The sequence below is a fragment of the Ctenopharyngodon idella genome, chromosome 8 (assembly GCF_019924925.1).
Source record: "Ctenopharyngodon idella isolate HZGC_01 chromosome 8, HZGC01, whole genome shotgun sequence".
Classification (NCBI taxonomy): domain Eukaryota; kingdom Metazoa; phylum Chordata; class Actinopteri; order Cypriniformes; family Xenocyprididae; genus Ctenopharyngodon; species Ctenopharyngodon idella.
This window is the reverse complement of record NC_067227.1, coordinates 34,834,366-34,853,234: the sequence shown is the minus strand read 5'-3', so window position 1 is coordinate 34,853,234 and position 18,869 is coordinate 34,834,366. Positions and strand designations below refer to the sequence as shown.

Sequence of the window (18,869 nt, the reverse complement as noted above, 5' to 3'; positions counted from 1 at the left end):
AACAACCCTCTCTCCAATGTAGCAGTCGACATCTGATCCTCTGCTGGAGCCCTGACTAAGATGCTAGGTCCCCCATGAGAAGGACCAGCAATCCACCCAGAAGCTACCAGCCATGTGGGAGAGTAAACGTGGTCGTCTAACTGAACGACACACGGCGCTGAGCGCCGACGTGGCCATGTTTTTACCAAACATAAACCACCCACGAACACAGTCACAACATGTTTGCGATGCATTAGAGGAGTGGGGGGCCCACGGAGATTGGCTCGGCAGGTATTGCCCCACTGTGATCCTCTGGTCACCCTGGCTTATTCACCAAAAGTAGTACTTTTCTGATTCAGAAAGAGAAACTAGATCGGGGAATAGGTGAGGGGACTCCACCTCATTTGAGGCACTCGAGTCTCGACCACGCATCTAGAGCGCCGAACAACGCGCTGGGTTGCCATGGCAACGCGCGCTGTCAGCCGGCAGCTCGACGGCGTGCTGAGCGCTCAAGCCCTTACGAGAAAGGCAAGACGAACAACGCGCCGACGTGGGCATGCTCTCTTTTTTTTGTTTTACAAGAGAATATGAACCACCCACAAACACAGTCTCAGCACGCTAAGCAGACATGAGAGAAAGTGATTGTGGCCGTCAGTGAGGATAGGAAACGACCGCCTCCAGAAACGCACAGACAGAATGACGTCTTGAAAAAGACGCAGTGTCTGTCTGTGAAGCTCTTTTAGAAGCTCTTGTTCTTTGTGCCGAAGCACACAGGGAACAGCCGCGATGTGACTGCAGGTACACTTTTCACTCCCTGAGTCACACACACAGAGGAACCGGCCCAAATTGCAAACCAAAAGGGGCAAATAATGCTGTGAAAACAGCAGTTGAGAGCTGTATAACAGCTCGAGAAGCTCACTCTGGGAAAGCTCGCGGCCTCGCTGTAAGGTGCCATAAAGCCAGCACTGTAGAACAAAAGCTCTTCAAAGGCTTGCGAAGTCACTCTCAGACTAATAGCAGGAACACACAGGTTGGCTCCAAAGCGAAAGACAAAGTGCGATTGCATCTGCTCCCCTATTTATACCACCTGGCGGGGGCGGTGCACATTATGCAAATATCGCACGCCAACTTCATTGGCCTGTTGTAGTTCACTCGAAGCTGATAGGGCTCTCTAGCGATATCCCAATTCGTCGGTCACTACTGACGTACGTCGAACATGACCGACTGAAAGGGAACTAACGCCATGCTTCCTAATGATATCTCCCAAGGGTAGCATGTACAGAGTGAAAAGCAACAGTCCTAGTACTGAGCCTTACGGTACTCCATATTTAACTTGTGATCAATATGACATCTCTTCGTTTACTACTACAAACTGATAACGTTCAGATAAGTATGATTTGAACCATGCCAATGCAATTCCACTAATGCCAATGAGTTTATTTAAAAGAATCTTGTGATCGATAGTGTCGAATGCAGCACTGCTCCTCCAACGGTTTCGAAGACAGGCCAGATTTCCGTTCAGGTGCATCCTCAGGCTCATGGGTATGTTGGCGGCAGCAGCTGCTGTCAACCGTTAGAACTCCTTTCACTCCATTCCTTTCAGAGATGGGTGAACAGTCTCCGCTTGAATCCCAGTTAGCACAAGAACAGGTGGATCAAGATTACAGAACGATGCCTTCTGCCCTTGAAGTCATGGAGGAGGAGTTTGTATCTGACCAAGGGGGTTGCTCTGGGCGTGATTCCCTCTCGAAGGGAGGTAGTCCAGACCAACGCGTCTCTTACAGTCTGGGGGGCAGTCTGACAAACACAGAGCAGTCAGAGGACAATGGAACCCCCAGGAAAAGAGCGAGAATATAAATACCCTGGAACTTCCAGCAGTGCAGCTGGCTCTGAAGCATTTTGCACCATTTTTGAAGGGCAGATACATTCTTGTCAGGTCCGACAACACATCAGTGGTTTATCACATCAACCATCAAGGGGGCACGATGTCCATCCAATCCCTTCAGGTATCACAGGAACTGCTGACTTGGGCCTTCCCTCGGTTTGCAAGCATGAGCAATGCACATCCCAGCTGTTTTGTCCAGACCCTCAACTTCCTCTTAAGGATAAGCGGGACCTTCTCGTGACCTTGTTGTTATAAGTCAACCAGTGTGAAGCACTGCCTCTGGCGGTCAGGAAGAATGAAATAGAACGAGAGTTATGTATATAACTGCGGTTCTATGAGTTCTGGATGACCACCAGAACTTTCTGTCAGGGCGAGAAGATTCTGTAGGGACAGTCTACAGGAAGTCACAGGGTGAAATAGTGGAGCACCCCGAGTCATCCTGGTCACGAGGGATTTTGTTGGTATTAAACTTGACCTATGCATTTGCAACAAGACATAATATCCAGTGTGAAGCACTGCCTCTGGCTGTCATCCAGAACTCATAGAACCGCAGTTACATACGCAACTCTCATTCTCTGCAAGGTGTTCTAACCATAAATATCTATGCTTCTAATAATGTACTGGTTCCATCCCTGGCGGACGGGCATAATCTTCAGGAACATTGACATTTCTCTGTTCTTGCTCTACTTCATCTGCCAGTTTATGCCTTGCTCTTCATAGCTCGGCTGCCGCCATGTTTCCAACACCTGGCCCCGCTTTGATGCAGTGATTGACAGGGCGGGGCAGGGACATGATCGGCTCCGAATGCATTTTCAAATCCACATTGAATTTTGCTACATTTATTGTGGGACATTTAATGAAAATGCAATCGCGAGTGTCTTAACTGTGAGTGTAAATGCAATAAAAAAAAAATAAAAAAAAAAACATTTAAATGGTCATTTTGCTACAATTTCTGCTTGAACATGTTAAACATATGTACATCATTTCTGTAATACATTTTCATTTTGCAACACATAAAGCGTTAAAATGTTTAAATTGTATGTTAAAACTAGTGTAGGAAATAGCAAATGTAAATTATATTATATAATTTAAATGATCATTTACAGGAAAAGCCACACTTGTGTTCTTTGTGTGGAAAGAGTTTCACAGAGCTCGGTTCATTAATAGTACACCAGAAAAGACACAGCGGTGTGAAGAATCACATATGCAGCGAGTGCGGGAAGTCATTTATCACAAATAGTGAACTAAAAGTGCACCAGAATATCCACACTGGAGAGAAACCGTTCAAGTGTTCAGACTGCGACAAGAGATTCAACCAGTCGGGAAACCTGAAAACTCATGAGAGGATCCACACTGGAGAGAAACGTGTGATCAGTGCGGGAAGAGTTTCAGTCAGTTTGCTTCTCTGCTCAGACATGGAAACACTATTATCTGTAATAAATTGTAAGTAGTACATCTTGAATCGCAGAGGTTAATAACTTCTCACTGGAGTTGTGTGTGTGTGTGTGTGTGTGTGTGAATCGTTCTAAAGTTTGGGGTCAGTATTTTTTCTTGAAGGGAAGTGATATTAAAATGATTTCTTATTTTCAAATCATCATATTAAAATGATTTCTGAAGGATCATGTGACACTGAAGACTGGAGTAATGATGCTGAAAAATGTGTTCACAGAAATAAATCAGATTTTACAATGTATTCAAATAGAAGTCTGTAATAACTTTTTTCAATATTACTGTTTTTGATTGTATCTTCTTTCTTTGACCGCAACATTTTAAATGTTAGTGCCGATTCATTTACGTATTTTTATAACTAAGGGCACTAATAATATGTTACAAGAAATAAAAAAGGAGCACAATCTTACTAAGGTTACTTTACAATCAGGTGCAGAGTTAAAGCTTTGGACACGCCTCATAGAAAACATTTTAAACATGGAGAAATAAGAAGTACTTTTGTACAGTTCTGTTGTTTTATTCTACATGAAGCATGGGAGAAGTATTGGAACAGCTGGAAACTGATCTCTTTGCAGAATAAATTGTTAAATATGCCTCCAAATAGGACATTTCTACAGTTGCATTATTTTGTCATTTTTGCCCTAAATAAAGCTTAATTTCTTCCGCTGATTACGAGTGAATAGCAGAATATCAGACAGAATTAAGCACTTTAAAAATAAATAAATAAATACCTTTTATATATTTTAAAGATCTTTCTTTGCCGCCTTTATCTCTGTCTGCACTGTGGAAAAGCAGTGTGTTTCCCGCTCCAGTCCACTAGGTGGTGACAACGCACCATAAGTTGCCACAAAAGTAGAAGAAGATAGCAAAAGAAGATAACTACTGTCTGGGGTCTGATCGCTTCAAAGATGATCATCTGGGGTGAGTAAAAAAAAATACTATTTTCCGATTATGTGGACAACATGTCACCACATGTGCTACAAAATGTGGAAAACGCGTTACTAACATGTGGAGGACGTGAAAATGTTTCCACATGTTGTAAGGTTTTAACATGCGCATCACATCTGACCACATGTCTCAGAATAGACTGTATATATACTGTAAATTGTTATGTTTATATGTTTATGGGTCAAAGACATTTTGATGTCCGCATCAAAAGAAATATGAAAGCACATTAAATGCAAGTAAAATGTCTACTTTTAATTTTTCAAGTAAGTTTGGGGGAATGAAATGTCAAAATGTGGGTGAAATAATGGTCAATTGTCATTCAGTGTAACACTTATATTTATGTAAAACTGAAACAACATACTTATTCTGACCTGTACGTATTAAAATATAAAAGAATAAATGAGCATACTAAATTTAATTCTTGCTGACAAATGTGCAAAACCTAGATTAGTGGCAAAGTTTAAATTCAGAAAACAAAAGAAAAAAAAAATCTTTCCTTGCAACCCCCCTTTAATGTTTGAAGATTATGCATTTGTTTATAGTATTAATATGCTGTTGTTTATTTTATACACATGTTTGCGCCCCCGATGACATAGGTAAACTCTGAGGTAACTTTTGGAACTGCTTTAGTTGTTTAAAATAGTAACTTTAACTCATAATTATCATTTTATAGCTTTAATATTTTCTAATTTAATATAACCTAATTAGATGTTCGGTAACGTTAGTTTCTATTGGAAATGAGTCATTTAAGGCGCGGTCACATTTACACATTTACTATAAAAGAGTAATTTAAAGGGTTAGTTCACCCAAAAATGAAAATAATGTCATGTCATTCTACACCCGCAAGACCTTTGTTCATCTTCGGAACACAAATTAAGATATTTTGATTAAATCCGATGGCTCAGTGAGGCCTCTATAAACAGCAATGCCATTGTAACTCTCAAGGTCCATAAAGGTACTAAATACACATTTAAAACAGTTCATGTGAGTTCAGTGGTTCTACCTTAACATTAAAAAGCGACGAGAATACTTTTTGTGCGCCAAAATAACGTCTTTTCAATACAATATAGTGATTTGCCGATTTCAGAACACTGCTTCGATAGCTTTACGAATCGAATCAGTGATTCGGGTCTCCTATCAAACGGCTAAACTGCTGAAATCACATGAGTTTGGTGCTCCGAATCACTGATCCAATTCGTAAAGCCCCAAAGCAGTGTTTTGAAATCGGCCCATCACGATATTGTTGAAAAGTCGTTATTTTGGTTTATGGCGCACAAAAAATATTCTTGTTGCTTTATAATATTAAGGTCTGTTTCCACCACTTCAAAACTCTAGAATTACCATATTAAGCCTCAGATGTCAACTATACATTGGTTTGGTTTCCTTTTTATAGGGGGGGTATCACACACAGTTTCTGCCAATCTCATGTTAATCTTGAGTACATATAGAGTAACAATGCATCCTTAATTTCTCCGAAAAGTCTTTAGTTTTATCATATTTATAAAAGATAGACACGCTAAACCGAGTCTTTCCAAAAAAAGCAGAGATCCTGGAGGCGTGCCTGCTGTCAGTGCCGTGGGCGGAGCTAAAGAGTCACGAGCGTGCGCAGCTTTTGTGTAGAGATCTCATGCTAGCTGCGACATCATTATAAAAACAAAGGGAACAAAAACGTTCATGGTGTTTACACTTTATGCACTTGCGTGCCTATTGCCAACAAAACACAGACATCTCATGCAGCTGTACTCGCCACCCGTGATCTGCAAATCCAGTGCCGAACTGGGACTTGTTTACAAAGTATTCATCACCAAAATCCCGGGAACAAACAAACATACATGCACAACTCCGTTGCTGCCCCGGAAAAACAAACTTCATCCACTGTTCCCTTAACGTTGGGTTCTATGGGAAACTGAAAAAGGTAATCTTTCCCTCACAACCAAAAACACACTCACTTTGGTGACAGGAGCTGCGTCTCCGGAGGTCACATTTGAAGGCTGCATACGTCATAACTTTAATAAAATTCACTGATATTCATTGTGAGGTGTAAAATACTGTAATTTTTTTCTTACGTTGCAATCTTATTTTTCTTAAATGAGACTGCCTCTGATGTATGCAGCCTTCAAAGGGTGCAGCCCCTGAATTGGGACACAGCCATTGTTGAAAAATCTCTCGGCTTTTGTATCCCAAACGAAGGGCGTTGATGGGCGTGCTCTTGCTCTGGGTGATATGTGTGTGCATGCTTATCAGGGAGAAGTGTCTATACAAGGAATTCCACTCTCTTTTGACGTCATACAGGACACATTTGAAAAAAAACTCTCCGAAACCCGTACCGAATCTGGAAGTAGTGTATTTTGCACAGAAATACTCATACTTCATACGTCCAACTCGTGTTTTGAAACTTTGGCCATGTTTATCATGAGAATGCAACTCTTTAACAGTGTAAATAAGTCAGAATGCATGAAATAGCATTACACCCCCCCCCTTTAAATAATTCAAAAAAGTCAACATATGCATGGTGTAATAATAGGGGCTTTAGCACCGGGTAGTTCTTGGAGCTTAGATAGAAGAACTAGCCACCAGGGTGGTTCCCCAAGAACTAATGTTCCCCTAGGCCTGAAGTGAAGTGAACTGTGCTTTTTGTTGTTCTCACCGCCGACAAAATAAAAGTAACATCTCAGCCAGAGCCTGAGCACACAGTGCTCGCATTCTCCATCTTCATTAGTTTACGATCTGTTTAACAGTCGTTAATACGTTATTAGGTAAAACTGTTATACAAAGAAAGTAGTTCTCTGCAAAGAGGTCCATCTATCACTGTTTCATCTCCTTGTTTGTAGAGTTAGTTCATGGAGTAGCTTTTTAAAAATGGCGGGTGCCGGTGTGTCGTGTGCGTTCGACCAATCAGTGTATGCTTACGTTACCGGTAGTTCCTTTTCTGCTGGGTTAGACCTTTTACACTCTGAAGTAGCTGTTATTCGTCTCTTACAATGTAACATGATCTAAACACACCTCGTTAAAAAGGATTAGTTCACCCCAAAATGAAAATTATGTTATTAATTACTCACCCTCATGTCGTTCCACACCTGTAAGACTTTTTGTTCCATCTTCGGAACACAAATTAGGATAATTTTGATTACAGAATGCTGTCAGATTTCCTTCCATCCACTGCCTTTGTTACTGAAACTTTGACTCTTCACAAACTTCATAAAGAGATCGGAAAACTATCCATCAAATCGGTTCATCATACCAAGCAATCGATTCTCTTCAGAAAATTTGAAGCAAACCGCTCGATTCATATGGATTAGTTTTCCGATCTCTTTATGAAGTTTGTGAAGCGTCAAAGTTTCTGTAACAAAAGCAGTGGATGGAAGGAAATCTGACAGCATTCTGTAATCAAAATTATCTTAATTTGTAAAATCTAAAATTGCAGCTATTGTTTGTTATAGAATTGTGATATGAAATTTTGGGAAGTTTGCCCATCCCATTCTCAATTTATCTAGACTCAAGCAGCAATATCAATATACACACACAACATTAATGCTTGAATAGAAATATATCAATTCATTAACCAATTTTTTAAATTTGTTTTTTGTCAGATCTGCTCCTCTTCTTTCAGTGAAGCTCCTCCCACTGGAATTCACTAATAAATGCTGGAATATTCCCATCAGCCTACAAGTGAAGACGAGCATCAAGAACAAAGAGGTTGGTGTTTATTCTTGATTCTTCATTCATAGTACATATTCCTATACATTAAGCTGATTAATGATGATTTATTGTGGTTATTTTAGACCAGATGGAGGTGAAAAAGAAAAGGAAAGAATCAAATGAGGTGGAAGAGAAACACCATTTCATCACTGGAGGAAAATCTTTGACTTTCTCACAGACTGAAAAGACTGAAGCCAAGAAGTCGTTCGCCTGCCCTCAGTGTGGAGAGAGTTTCACACGTAAAAGAAGTGTCAGGGAGCACATGAGTACTCATTCTAAAGAGAAACTGTTAACATGTGACCAGTGTGGAGAGAGTTTCACACGTAAAAGTAGTCTCAGGGAGCACATGAGTACTCATTCTAAAGAGAAACTGTTGACATGTGACCAGTGTGGAGAGAGTTTCGCAAGAAAAAGAAGTCTCAGGGAGCACATGAGTACTCATTCTAAAGAGACACTGTTGACATGTGACCAGTGTGGAGAGGGTTTCGCACGTAAAAGAAGTCTCGAGGAGCACATGAGTACTCATTCTAAAGAGAATCTGTCGACATGTGACCAGTGTGGAGTGAGTTTCACACGTAAAAGTAGTCTCAGGGAGCACATGAGTACTCATTCTAAAGAGAAACTGTTAACATGTGACCAGTGTGGAGAGAGTTTCACACGTAAAAGTAGTCTCAGGGAGCACATGAGTACTCATTCTAAAGAGAAACTGTTGACATGTGACCAGTGTGGAGAGAGTTTCGCAAGAAAAAGAAGTCTCAGGGAGCACATGAGTACTCATTCTAAAGAGACACTGTTGACATGTGACCAGTGTGGAGAGGGTTTCGCACGTAAAAGAAGTCTCGAGGAGCACATGAGTACTCATTCTAAAGAGAATCTGTCGACATGTGACCAGTGTGGAGAGAGTTTCGCACGTAAAAGAAGTCTCGAGGAGCACATGAGTACTCATTCTAAAGAGAATCTGTCGACATGTGACCAGTGTGGAGAGGGTTACGCACGTAAAAGAAGTCTCGAGGAGCACATGAGTACTCATTCTAAAGAGAATCTGTCGACATGTGACCAGTGTGGAGAGGGTTTCGCACGTAAAAGAAGTCTCGAGGAGCACATGAGTACTCATTCTAAAGAGAATCTGTTGACACGTGACCAGTGTGGAGAGGGTTTCGCACGTAAAAGAAGTCTCGAGGAGCACATGAGTACTCATTCTAAAGAGAATCTGTCGACATGTGACCAGTGTGGAGAGGGTTACGCACGTAAAAGAAGTCTCGAGGAGCACATGAGTACTCATTCTAAAGAGAATCTGTCGACATGTGACCAGTGTGGAGAGGGTTTCGCACGTAAAAGAAGTCTCGAGGAGCACATGAGTACTCGTTCTAAAGAGACACTGTTGACATGTGACCAGTGTGGAGAGGGTTTCGCACGTAAAAGAAGTCTCAGGGAGCACATGAGTACTCATTCTAAAGAGAAACTGTTGACATGTGACCAGTGTGGAGAGAGTTTCACACGTAAAAGTAGTCTCAGGGAGCACATGAGTACTCATTCTAAAGAGAATCTGTCGACATGTGACCAGTGTGGAGAGGGTTTCGCACGTAAAAGAAGTCTCGAGGAGCACATGAGTACTCATTCTAAAGAGACACTGTTGACATGTGACCAGTGTGGAGAGGGTTTCGCAAGAAAAAGAAGTGTCAGGGAGCACATGAGTACTCATTCTAAAGAGAAACTGTTGACATGTGACCAGTGTGGAGAGAGTTTCGCACGTAAAAGAAGTCTCGAGGAGCACATGAGTACTCATTCTAAAGAGAATCAGTTGACACGTGACCAGTGTGGAGAGGGTTTCGAAAGAAAAAGAAGTGTCAGGGAGCACATGAGTACTCATTCTAAAGAGAATCAGTTGACACGTGACCAGTGTGGAGAGGGTTTCACACGTAAAAGAAGTCTCGAGGAGCACATGAGTACTCATTCTAAAGAGACACTGTTGACATGTGACCAGTGTGGAGAGGGTTTCGCAAGAAAAAGAAGTGTCAGGGAGCACATGAGTACTCATTCTAAAGTGAATCAGTTGACATGTGACCAGTGTGGAGAGAGTTTCACACGTAAAAGTAGTCTCAGGGAGCACATGAGTACTCATTCTAAAGAGAATCTGTTGACACGTGACCAGTGTGGAGAGGGTTTCGCACGTAAAAGAAGTCTCGAGGAGCACATGAGTACTCATTCTAAAGAGAATCTGTTGACATGTGACCAGTGTGGAGAGGGTTTCGCACGTAAAAGAAGTCTCAGGGAGCACATGAGTACTCATTCTAAAGAGAAACTGTTGACATTTGACCAGTGTGGAGAGAGTTTCGCACGTAAAAGAAGTCTCGAGGAGCACATGAGTACTCATTCTAAAGAGACACTGTTGACATGTGACCAGTGTGGAGAGAGTTTCACACGTAAAAGTAGTCTCAGGGAGCACATGAGTACTCATTCTAAAGAGACACTGTTGACATGTGACCAGTGTGGAGAGAGTTTCACACGTAAAAGTAGTCTCAGGGAGCACATGAGTACTCATTCTAAAGAGAATCAGTTGACACGTGACCAGTGTGGAGAGGGTTTCACACGTAAAAGAAGTCTCGAGGAGCACATGAGTACTCATTCTAAAGAGACACTGTCGACATGTGACCAGTGTGGAGAGGGTTTCGCACGTAAAAGAAGTCTCGAGGAGCACATGAGTACTCATTCTAAAGAGAATCAGTTGACATGTGACCAGTGTGGAGAGAGTTTCGCACGTAAAAGAAGTCTCGAGGAGCACATGAGTACTCATTCTAAAGAGACACTGTTGACATGTGACCAGTGTGGAGAGGGTTTCGCAAGAAAAAGAAGTGTCAGGGAGCACATGAGTACTCATTCTAAAGAGAATCTGTCGACATGTGACCAGTGTGGAGAGGGTTTCGCACGTAAAAGAAGTCTCGAGGAGCACATGAGTACTCGTTCTAAAGAGAATCTGTCGACATGTGACCAGTGTGGAGAGGGTTTCGCACGTAAAAGAAGTCTCGAGGAGCACATGAGTACTCGTTCTAAAGAGACACTGTTGACATGTGACCAGTGTGGAGAGGGTTTCGCACGTAAAAGAAGTCTCGAGGAGCACATGAGTACTCATTCTAAAGAGAATCAGTTGACACGTGACCAGTGTGGAGAGGGTTTCGCAAGAAAAAGAAGTCTCAGGGAGCACATGAGTACTCATTCTAAAGAGAATCTGTTTACATGTGACCAGATACCTAACAAGTGTTCACACTGCTACATGAATTTCAGTCAACCAGCAGACCTGGAAAGACACAAGATGATCCACACTGGAGAGAAACCTTACAAGTGTTCACGCTGCAAAAAGAGATTCCTTGTGTCAGAAAATCTGAAAATACATGAGAGGATCCACACAGCAGAGAAACCTTACAAGTGTTCACACTGCGAGAAGAGTTTCAGGTATCCATCAGAACTGGAAGGACACGAGATGATCCACACTGGAGAGAAACCTTACAAGTGTTCATACTGCAAAAAGAGATTCCGTGACTCAAGACAACTGAAAATGCATGTGAGGATCCACACCGGAGAGAAACCTTACGAGTGTTCACACTGCGACAAGAGATTTGCTCAGATAATAGTTAAGAAAAGACATGAGAGGATCCACACTGGAGAGAAACCTTACGAGTGTTCATACTGTCACATGAGATTCAGTCGGTTAGGAATTCTGAAAAAACACAAGGAAAGAAAACATTTGTAGCCCCTCCAGTTCACACCGCCCACTACAAGCAAGACTCGAACCCGGGCCTGTCCTCATGGGTGGTGGGCGCTCTAACAAGGAGGCTAAAGACCGCAGTCTCTAGCATCAGTCACCAGAGCACCTCTTGAGATCAGGGGAGTGAGGTTTACACGAACAGCCCTTACCGGTGTCCATTATGTCTGTAACTAATATCTGTAAAAAGTTTTGAGATTTTCATACACTGAAACATGGATATTCAAAAATGTAAAAAAAAAAAACTGTCATAAAACTTTGAAGCTTGGGAGCACAGACTTAAGTTTAGTCTCATTTTAAAAAAGACCCTTGAAAAAGAATCTTGAAGTAAAAAAGGAAAAAAAAAAAAAATATATATATATATATATATTATATGAAATATGTTGAACTCTAAAACTACTAGAAAATCAAAGCCATAAATCTAAACAAGTTGTGTTCCAAATTTGAGGTTGATATCTCAAAAAACGAGTTTTCAGTAAGATTTTGTTTGGGTGCAGTACCAAATTTTCTCCATTAGATGCCAGCAAAACTCCACTGGTACACACAGTGGTTGGATTTGTGATTTGCAGTAGAGTTTCTCTCTCTTAAATATTATAAGCACGCACACACAATTATTTTATTACACTCATACAAGCCACACCCTGACATCCATACCAACACACCCACACCATTATAGCTGGCATTAACAGGCAAAATTATCAAAAAAAAACAACAAAAATGAAAGACTGAAAAATGTCCATAAGGTCAATCAAACGTTTAATAAAAACTGACCTGGTTTATTTTGTGAATGCATATTACTGGGTACAATTCATCCATGCATGTTTTTGTAACATTTTTTTAATAATAATCTTTAATCAAATGGTGCAGTTTGTTGGTTGTCTTCTAGTGTTTCTATGCTATGTTTGTTTCTGTTTGGAGTTATAATATTACTGCAGTTTATTAATCATCAAGTGTCATTTAAGAGTAGCCAAAGCTATGTTATAGCTCTAATTTGAAGTTCACAATTTGCAATAACATTAATCTAAAATAAGCTTTTATTCACTTAATTACACTACATTTGATATAATATATATATAACTTATACATTTTGTATTTACTTGTATATTAATTTTGTATTTTTACATTAAGAATTTAATTATTGTTCTATTTATTAAAACCAAGTCAATCTTATCAAGTTAGTGTTTAAAACATTTTTACACATTCCAAAATAATAACTAAAGGCAGTAACAGTTTAACCCTCTATGATACGCAGTATGATATCAATGAGGAAAAAATTATTTGTGGTGTTTTTTCCTGCCTAAAATTGTACACTATAACAATATCAATATACATTTTCATTAATTTTTAATTTATATTTTAAAAGTTCATTTAAAAGTCTCATTTTATTAAAAACAAACTAAAAAAGACTATGTTGCCTGGAGGCAACACCATACCATAGAGGGTTGAACAATATATTTTATTTGTGTATTGATTTTCAGCTGTTCTTTTTAATATTCAACTTATTTCGGATCATCAGTCATGCTCGGTAAACACTCTGTCACAGTCACGAAGATGTACCTTTAATTTCACCAAGCTGATTGCTCACTAAAACCCCTGCAGTCATCATGTTTTCAAATTTTTCACGTTTGATTTTGACGTGACATAAAGCGGTGATATCTAAGCTGTTTACTTACTTTTTAATTAGTCTTCCTATTGAAGACATCACTTTGTTCATTCAGACTGACGCGTACAATGCGCACATAAACAAGAGGCAGGATTTATCGAACAAACCAATCATATCCAAGCATAACCGAACATATCCAATCGTAGCACGATGGAGGCACTGCTTCCTCTCACATGACTTTCCCCCATTGATTCTTTGTTACCCCCCACAAAACCCACCGCACACTTAAGGGGCTCTGTTCATTCTCTGTGAGCTGAGGGGAGGCACGAGAGACTTGGACTCCTGCTGTAACTTTTCCTTTAGAAAAACAAGTGACTTGTACACTTTTTATCAGTCTTTGTCAGGTGACGCCACACTCATAAAAACCGGAGTGCATTATGGGTGTCGCTGGTATTTGTAGGGTATCCAAACAATCTGTTTCAGAGCAGAGTTGTTTTTTCTTTTGCTTCCTTTCACTGGAAAAATGGCACACTTTTGTTGTGTGAAAAGCTGCAATAATACGTCACACGATAGAACATGTCAAAAATTTTACTACGAGACAAGGTTTTGTCAGTTTCCAACTTGAAAAAAGGCTGTATGGACAGTATAGAGGCAATAACAGAGGCGCCGGATGGTCTAGGTCACAGCGGTGAGATGCAAAAGCATCATTTTTCACAAAATATCTCCATTTGTGTATGCTTGTTCTCTACAATTTCCAGACCTGCCAACATGTACGCATTTTGCGTAGCAGGTATGCATTTTGACCTGAAAGTACGCTGGCACTGGTTTGTCACTCTAAACTATGCAAAAACCTGGTGACTCCTCTGTGCATGCGTAGTACTCAAATAAAGCAAAAGAAAAAGAGTTTGACCAATCATAGCGCTGTGCTCATTTCCCCAAATAGCAAGAGAGGATGATTGACAAATGTGTAAGGCCTAACATTAAAAAGAGACTGCAAATCGACAGCAACACAAAATCCCGCTCAATCTCCCTCCTTCCACTCCCGCCGTCTCAGTGACTGAATTCTCAAGCGAGGACAGTACTGTAGTCACGGTACTTCTAACTTCTTAAGGTAAACGGGTATAAAATGCTCAAGTAATATTGAACAACAAATCTAAATAAAATTGAAATCGCTATATGGCTTAGTGATTATGAAAGTGCTGTGATTTGTGGATGACTGACAAGCGCGAGTCTGGGGAAACAGCCGTTTATTTATTTATTCTCTCTCTTTTTTTTATGCTTTATTATGTCTTTCAATTCAAGCATATTTAATACAAATACCAATAAACATCTCCTTCAAAGACATAATATTTTTTACCAATAATTATTCCTCATTTTTTTCTACTTTCTCTTCCTTTCACTTTTTCTTTTGTGATAATACCCATTACCAACACAAAAAATAAATAAATGATAATTAGAGACATAACCAATACATACATAATTAAGCACTTTTACATATAGAAATAATTTCAAAATCTTATACTAACACCTAATTCCTAATAAGTAATTCAAATAGTATTTTTTTAAACATCAATTAATATTAATATTAAATAAGTCAATTAAAATAAATAATAATTAAATTAGAAGGGAGGCAGAATTATACAAAAAGGTAAATAAAATATGCATTCCTTTATTTTTTATATATACAAAATAAAGCAATGCATATTTATTTATTCTCAGTGTTGAGAAACGTATAGTTAATAATAACTAAAGTACCTAATTATGTTACATAGCCTACTTGTTTTGTATGAAAACTAGCACATTAGTTACCTATGGATTTAAAAGTACCGTTGTCTCAGTGCTGCTCGAGCTCTCTCTCATACACAAATGCGCGCGCACACAGAGAGGGAAGATCATTGTGAAATTAAAATTGACGTGCTAGGTTTAAAATTAGTTCTTGCTTGTGTTATTTTGGAGTCCTCCGCTTGAGAGGATTCCAGAGAACACTGAGAACAAATTGCTTAGCGGGAGAAAATAATGATAAATGTCATTAGGCTTAAATATATAGTGTATACAGCTATGTATTTACAATGGGTACGGAAAGTATTCAGACCCCCTTAAATTTTTCACTCTTTGTTATATTGCAGCCATTTGCTAAAATCATTTAAGTTCATTTTTTTCCTCATTAATGTACACACAGCACCCCATATTGAGAGAAAAACACAGAATTGTTGACATTTTTGCAGATTTATTAAAAAAGAAAAACTGAAATATCACATGGTCCTAAGTATTCAGACCCTTTGCTGTGACACTCATATATTTAACTCAGGTGCTGTCCATTTCTTCTGATCATCCTTGAGATGGTTCTACACCATCTACACCTTCATTTCAGCTGTGTTTGATTATACTGATTGGACTTGATTAGGAAAGCCACACACCTGTCTATATAAGACCTTACAGCTCACAGTGCATGTCAGAGCAAATGAGAATCATGAGGTCAAAGGAACTGCCTGAAGAGCTCAGAGACAGAATTGTGGCAAGGCACAGATCTGGCCAAGGTTACAAAAAAATTTCTGCTGCACTTAAGGTTCCTAAGAGCACAGTGGCCTCCATAATCCTTAAATGGAAGACGTTTGGGACGACCAGAACCCTTCCTAGAGCTGGCCGTCTGGCCAAACTGAGCTATCGGGGGAGAAGAGCCTTGGTGAGAGAGGTAAAGAAGAACCCAAAGATCACTGTGGCTGAGCTCCAGAGATGCAGTCGGGAGATGGGAGAAAGTTGTAGAAAGTCAACCATCACTGCAGTCCTCCACCAGTTGGGGCTTTATGGCAGAGTGGCCCGACGGAAGCCTCTCCTCAGTGCAAGACACATGAAAGCCCGCATGGAGGACTCCAAGATGGTGAGAAATAAGATTCTCTGGTCTGATGAGACCAAGATAGAACTTTTTGGCCTTAATTCTAAGCGGTATGTGTGAAGAAAACCAGGCACTGCTCACAACAACTCTGTGACTGTTCTCAAATGGCCCAGCCAGAGCCCTGACTTAAACCCAATTGAGCATCTCTGGAGAGACCTAAAAATGGCTGTCCACCAACGTTTACCATCCAACCTGACAGAACTGGAGAGGATCTGCAAGGAGGAATGGCAGAGGATCCCCAAATCCAGGTGTGAAAAACTTGTTGCATCTTTCCCAAAAAGACTCATGGCTGTATTAGATCAAAAGGGTGCTTCTACTAAATACTGAGCAAAGGGTCTGAATACTTAGAACCATGTTGTCACGATCACTGTCTGTTCCTGTCAGTTCCTGGACTCCATTTCCCATAATCCTCCCTGCCAATCAGATGCACACTCCACACCAATCACCAATTGCCACACACACCTGTAGATCATTACCTGGACTATAAAGGACTTACACACACACCACCTCATTGTGAAGTCTTGTTAACCTGTGTTGCAATTCTGAGCGTTTATCATCCTGTCTGCCTGTGTGTTCCCGTTACTGCCTGTTACCCGTTATCGACCAGTTGCTGCCTGCCTTTGATCCTTGCCTGGTATTCTGTTCTGTGAGTGATATCTGCCTGTGGAAAGAGTTTCATGTGTAAAAGAAGTCTCGAGGAGCACATGAGTACTCATTCTAAAGAGAATCTGTTGACATGTGACCAGTGTGGAGAGGGTTTCGCACGTAAAAGAAGTCTCAGGGAGCACATGAGTACTCATTCTAAAGAGAATCTGTTGACATGTGACCAGTGTGGAGAGGGTTTTACATGTAAACAAAGCCTGAATGAGCACATAGGTACTCATGTTGAAGACAGTGTGTCCACATGTGACCAGTGTGGAATGAGTTTCACACGTAAAAGAAGTCTCAGGGAGCACATGATTACTCATTCTATAGAGAATCTGTTTACATGTGACCAGAAACCTTACAAGTGTTCACACTGCAAAAAGAGATTCATTCAGTCAGTAAGTGTGAAAAGACATGAGAGGATCCACACCGGAGAGAAACCTTACAAGTGTTCATACTGTCACATGAGATTCAATCATTCAGGAAATCTGAATAGACACAAGGAAAGAAAACATTTGTAGCCCCTTGAACCCGGGCCCGTCCTCATGGGAGGTGGGTGCTCTAACAAGGAGGCTAAAGACTGCAGTCTCTAGCATCAATCACTAGAGCACCTCTTGAGATCAGGGGAGTGAGGTCTACACGCACAGCCCTTACCGGCCTACGTCCGTTACACGTCTGTAACTAATATCTATAAAAAAGTTGTGAGATTCTTAAACACTGAAACATGGATATTCAAAAATTTCAAACACTCTAATAAAATTTGACGTTTGGGAGCACAGACTTAAGTTTTGTCTCATTTAAAAAAAAAAAAAGACCCTTGGCAGAATCTTGTTGAAGCAAAAAAGTTTAAAAAGTGAAAACAAAAAAAAACATTTTGAAAATGATATATAAACATTATTTCTCATAATATATATATATATATATATATATATATATATTTTATGAAACTTGTTGAACTCTAAAACTGCTAGAAAATCAAAGCCATAAACAAGTTGTGTTCCAAATTTGAGGTTGATATCTCAAAAAATTAGCTTTTGGTAAGATTTTGTTTGAGCGCAGTACCAAATTTTCCCCATTAGATACCAGCAAAACTCCACTGGTACACACAGTGGTTGGATTTGTGATTTGCAGTAGAGTTTTTCTCTCTCAAATATTACAAGCACACACTCACACAAATATTTTATTACACAGATACGAACCACACTCTGACATCCATACCAACACACCCACACCATTATAACTGCATAGCTGGCATTAATACAGGCAAAACTATCAAAAAAACAAAACAAAACTGAAAGACTGACCTGGTTTATTTTGTGAATGCATATTACTGGGAACAATTCATCCATGCCTGTTTTTGTAACATTTTTTATAATCTTTAATCAAATGGTGCAGTTTGTTGGTTGTCTTCTAGTGTTTCTATGCTATGTTTGTTTCTGTTTGGAGTTATAATATTACTGCAGGTTATTAATCGTCAAGTGTCATTTGAGAGTAGCCAAAGCTATGTTATAGCTCTAATTTGAAGTTCACATTTTGCAACAACATTAATCTAAAATAAGCTTTTATTCACTTAATTGCACTACATATATACATACATACATATATGTCTGTAAAGAGGAGGCGGAAGCCATGTTGGAATCCATGTGCTGAAGTTTATTAGGGACAGTCCAAAAGGAGCGTGAAGCCAGGCAAAGGGTCAAAACCACAGTAACAGTCCAAAAGGCAAACGGGTAAAGGGGTAATCCAAAGGCAGGTGTCGAAAAGGCAGGCAAGAAGGTCAAACACAAAAGCAATCCAAACAGGCAGCCAAGTCAAAAATGGAAATCCAATAATCAGTAAACAGGGAAAGCAGGCAAATGGTCATACACAAGGTAAACAGACAGTAGATAGAAAATGCTCGGTAAGGCAGTAGAACTGGCAATACTTCGCAAGGCCTGTTTGGTCATGCCATGCTTAAAATGGCTGCCAAACAGGAAGTGACTGTAGAGTGAACAAAGTGGCACACAGT

The 18,869-nt window shown here is 40.0% G+C and overlaps 1 protein-coding gene across 3 annotated transcripts in view; it reads left to right on the top strand.

Annotated features, from left to right (window-relative positions):
- The first annotated feature begins 4,144 nt into the window (after window positions 1–4,144).
- LOC127517455 (zinc finger protein 208-like) overlaps window positions 4,145–18,869 on the top strand; it is a 138,661-nt gene continuing 123,936 nt past the window's right edge. For 2 of the 3 annotated variants that reach the window (XM_051903128.1, XM_051903127.1), the window contains exons 1-3: window positions 4,145–4,234; window positions 7,852–7,957; window positions 8,044–17,092. In XM_051903128.1, the coding sequence (XP_051759088.1) occupies window positions 7,903–7,957; window positions 8,044–11,708 (3,720 nt within the window). In that variant the 5' untranslated portion in view covers window positions 4,145–4,234; window positions 7,852–7,902 and the 3' untranslated portion in view covers window positions 11,709–17,092. The remainder of the gene's footprint in view (window positions 4,235–7,851; window positions 7,958–8,043; window positions 17,093–18,869) is intronic. The other variant, XM_051903129.1, reaches the window with a different exon arrangement.